This window comes from Medicago sativa, chromosome 7, assembly GCF_051527215.1.
Source record: "Medicago sativa cultivar Bolivia chromosome 7, Bolivia_mono, whole genome shotgun sequence".
In the NCBI taxonomy this organism is placed as follows: Eukaryota; Viridiplantae; Streptophyta; class Magnoliopsida; order Fabales; family Fabaceae; genus Medicago; species Medicago sativa.
The window spans coordinates 101,259,343-101,270,494 of NC_140755.1; the positions used below are offsets into that span (position 1 = coordinate 101,259,343).

General features: G+C 34.7%; 1 protein-coding gene across 2 annotated transcripts; it reads right to left on the reverse strand.

The window, feature by feature from the left end:
• Positions 1-662: 662 nt before the first annotated feature.
• LOC146911322 (topless-related protein 3-like) lies at positions 663-9,363 on the reverse strand. Of its 2 annotated transcripts, none has more exons than XM_085723928.1 (26): positions 9,275-9,363; positions 9,021-9,127; positions 7,891-8,070; positions 7,668-7,781; positions 7,249-7,407; positions 6,496-6,676; positions 6,267-6,396; positions 5,842-5,957; positions 5,609-5,741; positions 5,410-5,519; positions 5,257-5,323; positions 5,114-5,187; positions 4,947-5,042; positions 4,775-4,867; positions 4,440-4,567; positions 4,109-4,343; positions 3,856-4,023; positions 3,688-3,771; positions 2,956-3,108; positions 2,753-2,863; positions 2,460-2,639; positions 2,246-2,374; positions 2,061-2,156; positions 1,570-1,752; positions 1,302-1,477; positions 663-1,133 (listed from the first exon to the last, which is right to left on the reverse strand). In XM_085723928.1, the coding sequence occupies exons 2-26, from the start codon at positions 9,098-9,100 to the stop codon at positions 920-922; spliced, it is 3,390 nt and encodes a 1,129-aa protein (XP_085580054.1). In that variant the 5' UTR covers positions 9,101-9,127; positions 9,275-9,363; the 3' UTR covers positions 663-919. The 2 variants fall into 2 exon arrangements, with proteins under 2 accessions (XP_085580054.1, XP_085580053.1); XM_085723927.1 differs by having other exon boundaries at positions 9,250-9,363.
• Between the last annotated feature and the right edge of the window lie 1,789 nt (positions 9,364-11,152).

Here is an 11,152-nt window from a genome sequence, read left to right on the forward strand (position 1 = left end):
TTTGGTTTCCCTTAGCATCATAACAAGATTACTAATCCTAAGTTCCTGGGGTTGTTTGAACTGGGACTGTGCTCAGTCTCAAGCGCTGCTTGTACCTTCTGAAGCAAAAGAGCTTCACTTTCAAAGAATGCACCACGTTCTTCTTAACTCACTTAAGTCTTGTTAGACTTACTAGAGCTCAGTTTCACCACAGGAAAAGAACCTATTCCCTTCACGTATTGTTTTCCTCTAAAAAACGATGAAGTTAGCTGGTTTATTATTTTACACTTGATGTGCTAGCTCAGTAGTAAGTGTTTTACATTGTAACCTCAAGGTTCGGAGTTAAAATCCCCTTAAATGATCATTAGTGCCACTTTAATAAAAAAAACTGGTTCTTTTTTTTATTTGAAAGGAAAATGTTCGTAAATTATTAAATATTAGTTGAGAGTGAGATATAAAACTTTCCCGTTCTGATTTTCAACCCCTATGTCTCACCCGCAACCACCCAACCATCATTGTAACCCCTAACATTAACTGGTTTCTAACTGTGCATGGTGTTCTGCCGTGCTTCATTTCAGGCTAAATAGCAATACTCACTCAGCAGGAATGGGAGGGGATTATTTCCATCATTCCCTAGGTTGCAATATATAGTCACAATTTGACCGAAATTTCATACAAAGAAATTTGAGAATGCACAAATTCAGATTGTTATCGAGAAACAGAAACACTGCACCTTAATAAAGTGCAACAAATGTAATTGAGTTGTGACTGGAACAAATGTACAAGAGCTTACAACTAAAATTTTACTGCTTTATGTCAAAGCTAACCTTTACCAGACTTTGCTGACGAACAAGCAGGAAGGAGGAATCAAAACTAAAAATCTAAGCTGCGAAAATTACAGATGGAAAGAATATTCTATAGTATGATCCAATGAATGTTCTTATCTTTGTGTACCCTGATCGGGTGTGTGGTTGCTTGTAGATGATGCTGCCCTACCATTCATCATTCCATTATCCATAGGTGGACTGGATCCCCACTTTCCCTCTGATTCATTGGGCTCTATCACTTTCACTGACCCATCGGTCAATCCAAGGGCAAATTGGTTGGGCTCGAGTGGATGAGCTGCCACAACAAAAGGATACACAGCTTGGCTTCTGCAATATATACAACACCTCGAACGAGTCAAGTTCCAACACATGAATATTGCCAAATCATGAATCACGAAATAAAACTAAAATTTCACGACATATCTTGATCAAGTGTTCAATATTCAGTAGAATAAAAACTAAAAATTTGATCCAGTCTGTTACACTGAAACCTACCCGCTTAAAGTCGTTGCTGTGAAGTATGTTGATGGTGCAATGCGACATCTTAGTCTCAAGCTGTCAGCATCAAAAACCCCAGTGTTGCCATCGCAAAATGTAGCAAAAATTAACTGACTATTGCAAGAATAAGCTGCATATGATATAGGAGCAGACAGAACATCTTGTGGAACCCACTGCAACAATTGATGTACAAAGATAGATCAATTTTAGTTTTATCAGCAACCAGTAGCCACATCAGCAACACTAGATAAAAGTACAATTTTACCTGTCTAATGCGTTCCATCTTCGAGGCATCATATATTGCCAACTGAGTCTCATGGGATACCAATAATCGGAGTTGGTCTGAATGGAACTGTACACGAGTTTCACCAACAGGAGCCTTCCCCACAGGTAGTTGTATAGGAACTGATTTTCTTTTCTCCCATGTATCAATGCTCCACACGCAAAGCTGCCCAGAAATTATTTCAGTCGAGTAAATGGTTTTCAAATGCACACTGTACGCTTGGAAACTAAAAAAGAAAATGGTACCGAGCAACACACCAAGTAATGGCACCTTTAAAAATCATTTCTATAAAGTATGGTTATTAAATTTCATAAATCACCCTAGTCCAGAAAATATAAGCAAATCCAATGACAGATAACTAACAAAGAGATCTCCAAAATTAATTATTAGTGTTGTTGGGCACTAAATGATATGCACAAGAGGTTTCCCATGTCATTCTGAATGTAACATGAAAAAATAGCTAAAAGACATACATGAGCATCAGCACCAGATGAAACCAAGATGCCAAGATTGGTTGAAAAAGCTAAACCAGAAATTCGCTTTTGGTGACCCTTCAATTTTGATTTCACCTAGAAGATATCCCCAGAAAAGACATGAGATTATTAAAAAATAATAAATCTTAAAATGAAGGAAGTAAGCAGTTGAAGATAGTAATCACCTCATCCACTCTAACATTATAAATATGAATAGTTGAATCCTCCATCCCAATGGCTATGATGTTGTTATCTTGAGGGTGGAAAGCCAGAAACGTAGAGGCGGGAGGTGGTGACATGAATGTTGTCATTACCTATAAGAAAGTACACTGTAAGTTACCAGTAAAGCAAGCAACTGAATGAAATATGAATATCCCAGCAGTGTCCTTCGACACATACCTTGAATGTCATCATGTTAAATAAAGAAACCTTTCCACCACATGCAGACATAACATATGAATCATTCTTTGAGAGTGCAATGCAAGGAACTGCTTCTTCAAGGTTGACACCAGAAACATCATTGGTCATAAGAAGACCACTGTTGGGTTGCCAATGTTGCGGAACAACACTAGCAGTCGCCTAAAATAATATACAAGTCAGAATTTTGTTATCTATTGAAAGGGGGAAAAGTAATAAAAAAAGAGCTTCAAAGAAAAACGACTAAAAGAGATGCAAGTAAATATTTACTTTACCTTCCCACTAGGATTCTGATCATTCCGAGACCACTTCCACAGCTTCTGAACACCATTTGAACCAAGTGCCAAAATACCAGCCCCAGAATTTGTATATAAAAGTCGAACAACCTATATATGCTCCAGTGTTACAGAAGTTCACAGAACACAGTTTATAATAGAAAATAGCTTGCACATTGTCGCATAATCAACAGTCAACATACCTTGCTGGAAGTATCTGTGATGTCAGGCATGGTAACTAACCGACAGTGGGCAGGATCCACAATTTCGGAGAGCTGCCATGATTTAGTTCTATCCATTACGTCTTCCACTGTCCTAGGTTTTTCCGCATTTCTACCCGCAGGATCAACTCCATTCTTCATTGAAAATAGCAAAACCAATCAATGTGTTGTAAAAAAAGTTAACTGTGTTGTTCAAGAAGCCAGCAATATGGAAACTATAAAGCATATTCTAGAAGGAAGGTGGGGCCAGAGGAGAGTTATTGAGTTACTGGTAGTATCATGGGAAAACGGGATTATGTTAGAGAGGAGAATTAAGGAAAAGGGCCTGGAGATCATGCAGTTTGGTACTGAGTGTTAGGTCTATAAGTTCTCTCTGAAGTTTGAGAGAGCTCAAATACCTCTTTTCTAATGAATTAAGAAATATTACTTGGTTCCCTATAATCCACAAAGAAATGCAGGCATCAAATAACAAAATATCCAAAAGATGATCATCCATAGTAAAAAAAATGGCATAGCATAGTGGAACTAAGCATGCCAGAAGAATAAAAATATCAGGCAAGTTCGAGAAGTTCAACATGCTTGTGTGCAATTAGAGGGGGAAAAGTGAAACATGTCTCATAAGACTCGTAGTTTTTAAATATGACTGTGCAATTGTGAAGTTATCACTAGTATACGATAGTCATGATCACTGAATTTAAAGGAACAGGTCCATACAAGAATTTGAGAAGGCCTCGCAGGGGAGCTTCTTTCCACTTTACAGCTCACAGGACTAACATTAACAGCAGAAGAGGCAGATACCTAGACAACACACATGCAGACTATTAATTCATGTTTTGATCCAAATACCAAGAACCAAGGAAAAGTAAACAACTATATCAAAACCTTGTTTGCGGCAGATTCAATAGGAGACCTCAATGCTTCAAATGCTGGAGTTTCAACCGTTCTTAGGGATCTAAGACCACCAGCATTAGCAAGAATTTTGAATCCATTATCTGCGGTACTAACAGCGAGAAGATTTCCTTCCTTATTGAATCTCAAGTGTGGAAGTCCCTGAATAAATTCAAACAATCATATGAGGGATGTCTCGTGAAGTGTAAGTTATGTTCCAGAAGGGACTTAAAACAGTCAAGCCCACCTGTAGTCCACCCTCCGCTTCAGTGCTTGTTAGAGGATTAATGTTGTCCATGTCCCAAAACTTTATTTGGCCATCTTCACCAGCAGCCAAAAATCGATTTTGGGTTGTGTCAAACTGCACTACACCAGCAGATTTCTTTCTGAACCCATTGTATGTTCTCTTAATGGCTCCTTCACTTTCATTCCATTCAACAAGGAATGACTCTCCATCTTTACTCGTCCCACAAGAGAATAATCTAAAGAAATAAGACAAAAAAGGAAGGCACATCGATACAGTTTTCCATTTAATACATCACAATTATCTGATAATTATCCCCAATAAAATATATTACCTAGTTCCATCAGCACTGTAAAGCATTGTAGTACACCAGTGACCGGGGGCATCATAGTCAACCCTAGAACCCATATTATCATATAGCCAGGCTTTTATTTTGCCATCAATGGCAGTTGAAAATATGAACTGTGAAGTTTCAATAACAACATTTAGTAACATTAAAGCGGTGTTACAATAATAATACAAGTGAAGACAATATGCATAAAAAACTCATGTAAACACGGAATACTTGATTTTCCTAGAACCAAATTATTAATGAAAGAATTGGAAGTGTGGAATGAAAGATGGTGCTAGAAAGATGGGAAAGCAAATTAACATTCCGGAGCCTCATACCTGAATGTTCTCCTTGTGATGAGGACAGATAGAATATACTGGAGCCTCATGCCCTTCAAAGTTAAATAGTCTTCGTCCCGTTAAATCCCACACCTGTTAAAAGTTTCCTCTTCAGATAAAATAGACAACTTATTTGCATAATGCAAAAGGGCAATTAATAGATCTTGTGCACCTTTATCAATTTATCATCTCCACAAGTGACAATACAAAGTTGTTTATTTGGATGAGCAAATGCCAAGTCATTCACACCACCAATATGGGCATCAATCTGCACATAGAAAGAAATTTAAATCAAACTGCAGTTACAACTTCAATTACCCTTATAAGAATAACTCTCACCTCCACACGCTGGGCAAGCTCATTTGATCCATTGTAGGCATATACGTGAATCAAATGTTTAGTAAATGCAACACCTACAGCAAAGCAACCAGTTAGATATTGAGTCTGACAACTACAAAATATATTTTAAAAACATCGCATACCCACAAAACTTCCATCAAGGCTCCATGTGACACGACTAACAGAAGGTGTATCTTTGACAACAGCTGCCTGTGAAATTAAATTCTCAACTATAAGACTCCAATGGTTTCGAATATTCCACAGTATGAGAACTCATTAACAAATGAAATTCAAACCTGAAATGGTAATGAGCATGCAGATATGTCCCATATCTTGAATGGTTTTGACACCAACCTTTCTCGCATCCCAAGTTCCCAAAGTGAAATTTCACCATTATTTGAACCAACTGCTCAATGGGAAAATGCATTCATATAATCCTTGTCAGGATTTTAGTAATCAAACATTATACATGTGCATGAAAATTATAGGAAATACCAAGGAGTAAGGTTTGGTGAGAAGGATGAAAATCCATGCTTGTCACAGAGGACCCTTGATGCAAAGACATAGCTACTGTTCGTGGAAGATCATCCAGTGACCAAGAGGCTTGTCGAGCAGAAGGATAAGAAACCTAAGATAACAAAAATGAACATTAGTGATGAGTCAGACAATTTACTCGCATAAAGAAATCCAATCTAATGATATCCCAAACAGAAGATTATTGATATTACCTCCTCCACAGAAGGAGCAGGCCGGAGTCTTTTCATTAGCTGTTCATGATCAGCACTCTGATACTCAACCATGCCAGGAGTTGTTGAAGGTGTTATCGGGCGCTTCAAGATTGACACTGTTAAACAAATGGGCAAATGGCAGGAGCACAAATCATGACACCCTCTTACATTGTGAGGTTATTGAATACATAAAATACTAAGCAAAACTTCAGAACATGCCATCCTGCTCACAAAGCCTGATAAATGCAATTTCACTGCTACAACACTAGTTATAATAATTTTGTTCAGCTGAAGCTAGACAAGTGAAAAATCTAGGATGTGTGGAATAAGATTTAATGCGACTTATGATGTGAGTTATTGGCAAAACTAATGTGCACATTTTTTTAAGATAACATAAAAGGATATGAGAGAAACAAATTTTTAACCTTGATTATGAGGGACAGGTATGGTTGATGCTGTGACAACAGCTGCTTGGACAGATGATGAAACTGAGGCATTGGCCATCCAACCGGCCAAAGCATTCGCATTAGCAGTGGCTGCCGCAGGTGGAAAGGGCTATAGAAAATAAACGGAAACAAAATATTCATTAAACAACATGATAAATTAGATTTTTAAGTGTAAGGAACCAATTTTTTAAAATGCAAGGTATCATACACCATGAGCTCCCACTCCAAGAGAAGTATAAGCAGCAGGCTTTGCAACAGCAGCAACTGGAAGATTGACAGGTGTTGGTGCTAGAGGACCATTGGAAGGTGTACATGAGTGATCAATAAATAAAGTTTTTATATCTGGGTTTGGCCTTGGGTTTTTGCATAGCTGGTGTTGCCAGTTCAAACTGTATTAACAAAGGGTGGATAAGGATTAATAGTAGAATAGGCAAGGAATAACACACTAGAAATCCGAAAATATAAATTAAATGGGTAGTGTTAACTTGTGCCCTTAGGGCACATGTTAAGAAACCTAAAAGAAGAAACTTCCTATAAAATTTTGTGCATTTAAATGATTAAAAAGTTAAATATTAAATGCAATGCACACATTCCAATAAGTTTTTTCTATACTTGAATCATTAACTTGTGCCTTGAGGGCACAAGTTAACATTTCCCAAATTAAATTAATGAAAAATGTGTCCAGCTTCCAAATTCTTATCATTAATCAAGTAGTTTAATCAACAATCAATTTTACGTGAGGAGTTAAAATCTGATGTAAAAGTCAAAGAGATATAGTATTTGTATGTATTGGAAAGGAAAAAGCCACACAAATTTCTTTCAATTTCCATCCAAAAAGAACCCAACTAACTACAAGCAGTTAATTAGAAAACACGGTAAATTCTAATGAATTTTGTGGGAGGGGAGAGAGTAGGTTGAAAACTTTAACCTGCACATTTATCTACTATTATAGCATTTATACCTTTGATTGATTAATGTCCGCAATCTTGACGACTTCAGAGTAGGGAAGACAAGCTTATCACGGAACAGAGGATTTGCCTCTATGAGCTTTTTTAACTCTAACAGCATAATCCCTCGAGCAGTTTTGGTGTCACCATACTTAGACAGCTGCTCATTCTCCCTGCAATATGAAATGAAAAGGAAAAACTTTTCAGTCTTGCAGCTTAATAAATTGGCAAGTCTACTGGTCATAAAAGGCATATAACACAACTAGATAAACTTAGTACTTCGCAATCTCTACCCTGTTATCGTTATATGAGTCTTGAAAGAATATTCAAGAATATAGACTGACTTCGTTTTTCTCATCAACGCAACAGCCAAGATAAGATACAGCATACAAACAATTTTGTATTACGCTGGACTATGTATTCAACATATTACCTGAAATTAGTAAGAGTTAACAGCTGGGTTATTTCTTTGTATAGTTCCTCATTGAAAGTCGAGAATACTTTCAAATCACCCACTAATATCTCAACAGCCTTTGGCTTGTCTTGCCTAAAATTTAAAAACATCAAACACAAAGCAACATGACAAGTACTTTAGTAAACACAGTTACAATAGAAAAATCCAAAAATGATTAAGAATTGTAAGTAATAATATATACCTATCAAGTGCTTCCAGGTATTTCTGCTTCCTGATTTCAAAGAATATTTTCATGGAGTATCTATTATCATCAACTTTGGTAAACCCTGATAAATACTTCTCAACTTCCTCCCATTCACCAGCCTGTACTTTTTCCTCAAAGTATTTCATATTGAAGAAAAACCCGGATTCTTTCTCAAGCCTACACGGTAAACAAGCATTATAAAGAAATAAGAAGTAATGATGAAGTACAAAATGGGAACATTCAGCAAAGAGAGAATTTTCAGTTAATTTTATCATCATCTACATTCTAATTTCTAATTGATGGGATTGTAAAACTCAGACTTTTGGAACAGAACGAAATGGCTTGTTACCATTCAAATATTTACAAGAGTTGCACTTGACAAGTACATTTTTCATATTCAAAAGCAATTAATTTCTTTCCATATTTCACCAGAAACCAAATGGAACAACGGCCAACGAAGCAATGCAAATTATGTTTCATGACACCGAAATCTATGGTTGAATCTTAATACAGAATTCAATAATCAATAGACCTTTTGTAATAAAAAATAAAATAAAAAATAATCAATAGACCAATGCGCAGAAAGTAATTATATATTGATGTACAGTCTAGATTATGATTTTCACAACACACACATAGCCAATTAGATAATTGTCACTCAATGAACCATATACAAATAATAAATCATCTTTAAATTAACACAAAAATTTGAAGGAAAAAAAATAATTCCCCTCATATCTCTGTTATTAATCCCATTTCCAATACAATTCACAATCATAATCCAGAACATTAAATTAACACAAAAATTTGAAGGAAAAAAATCATTCCCCTCATATCTCTATTATTAAGCCCATTTCCAATACAATTCACAATCACAATCCAGAACATAGCTAAAGATCAAAACTACCACACAAATAAATTAACCGATTACCAATGACCCCTTTCAATATCAATAAAAATGTTCATTTATAAAACAACAATAATAATAAAAATAATTAATTAATAATAAAAAAATATGATAATTAATTTAAAAAACAATATTTTTCCTCAAAAAAATTAAAATTTGTACGGAAAAAATTCAACAACAAACATCAAAACAACAAAAAAAGGACAAGGATGATAATTACTTGTGCACAGATTCTTTGAACTTCTCCTCCTCCAGAAATTGGAGTATGAGAAACACCAATTCTCTGCTCAAAGAAGTCATAGCGGATCCTCAAATCTGAACACCGATCTTCAATTTCAAATACCAAAAAAAAAATTAAATAATAATTAAATTTGAAACCAAAATGAAAACAGTGTAATAATTCAATTCCATCTACAAAAAACAAATTAAAGATAAAGCATGCAACTTACAAAGTTCACAATCTGAAAATCTTACAGGATTAGTACACAAGCTCTGAATTTGAGAAATTCTAGGGTTTGTTTCAAAGACTGCGGATAAGAAAGAGGAGAGAGAAAGAGAGAGACTCTGTTTCTCGCTATCTTCGATGCATTTATACACACTGAGATAAGGGTCTTTCATTTTCTACTGACCTATCAGATATAAGTACAATTGCTTATTTGATAAGCGGATTCGGTTATCAGGATAAGCTATCGTTTTGTAAGAGATACGTGATAAGCAAAGCTGCGGAGAGTTTTGCGGATTTGAAACTAGTTATTAAAATCTAGTGAATATTCGGACACACGTCCACTCTAAAAACCCTATCTTTTCTCTACCGTCGCTTTCGTTTTTGAAACGATATAATGAGATTTTGATTTATATATCGCTGTCTTCTCGTCAGTTTTAGATTTTCTCGCGAGAAATTGGGTTTTGAAATCTACGAGGATATGTGAAAAGCACGCGCTTGTTGTAGAATTGATTGTGGGGACCACATTAAATTTTGTCGTGTTATTTCCTTTTTGGTTGTTTTTTTGTTTTTACACTTTAGTTATGTGTTGTTGTCCTTCTCCTTAGGTTATTTATGTGCCATCTCTTTCGGGTCAATGTAGTTAACCAATAGTTGAACTCAGAACCCGTCTCATGAGAGCTAAGCCCGTTTACGAAACTCATCACTAAGTACAACACATGTGTAAAACAAACAAATCAAGGACCAAATCAACAAGTATAGTACTTGTAAGACCGAAAATTAAAATATATTTTTATAAGGATTAAAAGGAAAAATGATAAATTGGTAGGTATTCAAAACATATTTATGCCATTAATTTAATAACATTTATTAAAATTTTATCAAAAACTGGTGTTAAAATTAATTTTCGTTTTTTTGTTAACAGTCAAATCAATGAGTAATTTCTCTAAAAAAAAAAAAAGAAGTCAATGAGTAATTGTTTCTGAAAAAAAAAGTCAATGAGTAATTATGATTTTTTCTAAAAGGACCATATATAAACACATTAAATATATACTACTCCATCCGGTCTCAAATATAAGAAAATATTCATTTTTTAGGTTCATTGAGTAGTTAATGTATCTGGTCTACATTGTAAAGCAGATACATTAATTATTCAATGAATCTAAAAAAGGAATTTTTTCTTATATTTGAGACCAGAGGGAGTATCTACTTTGTTCGTTCCACCGTGAATTCCCTTTTTTTTTTTTTAAAAGAATCACAATTTTAATGAAATCACCATTTTAATCGTTGACTATTTAGAACAATTTTTTTCTTAAAGGAATCGGTCATTATAAAATATTTTTTTTGGGTCATGTTAACTTGTGCCCTTGGGGCACATGTTAAGCAACCCAAATGTAGAAATTATTTCTTAAATTTTGTGCATTCAATTAGTTAAAAGTCAAAAAGTTAAATTCAAATGCATTAATTACAACAAAAATTTTTACTTTTACTTCTTAACTTGTGCCTTGAGGGCACAGGTTAACATTAGCCAATTTTTTTACATACTCCTATGCGTGAACTATAATATAATAATATTAAAAAATTGTTAAAAACTAATACATGTATTTCAAAATAAATAAATAACAATTCTTTAAAAATAAATAAAAATGTACATAAATGAGACAAGCTCATAGTTGTATTTTTTCAGAAACCGTTTTTCTTTTTAATAATTAGTGGAAGACAAAGTTATCGTTGATTAAAGTGACATTAATTATCATTTTACGGTTACTTCAATGATATTTGAACTTCGTCTTTTGATGTTATAAACCAAAATTAAGACTTAAATAACCAAATAACCACGTTAATGTGGTAAATGTGTTCAGCCAACAAACAAATTGTTCGGGAGAACCAAACTCCAGACTAAAAATATC

What these genes read in the sequence shown, in the direction of transcription:
- LOC146911322 (XM_085723928.1), bottom strand. Translation starts at nt 9,100, where the DNA reads ATGACTTCTTTGAGCAGAGAATTGGTGTTTCTCATACTCCAATTTCTG. An exon ending in CGGACATTAATCAATCAAAG is followed by an intron (nt 6,677 to 7,248) that starts GTATAAATGCTA and finishes TTGTTAATACAG; the next exon opens with TTTGAACTGGCAACACCAGC. An exon ending in ATCACAAGGAGAACATTCAG is followed by an intron (nt 4,568 to 4,774) that starts GTATGAGGCTCC and finishes GAAACTTCACAG; the next exon opens with TTCATATTTTCAACTGCCAT.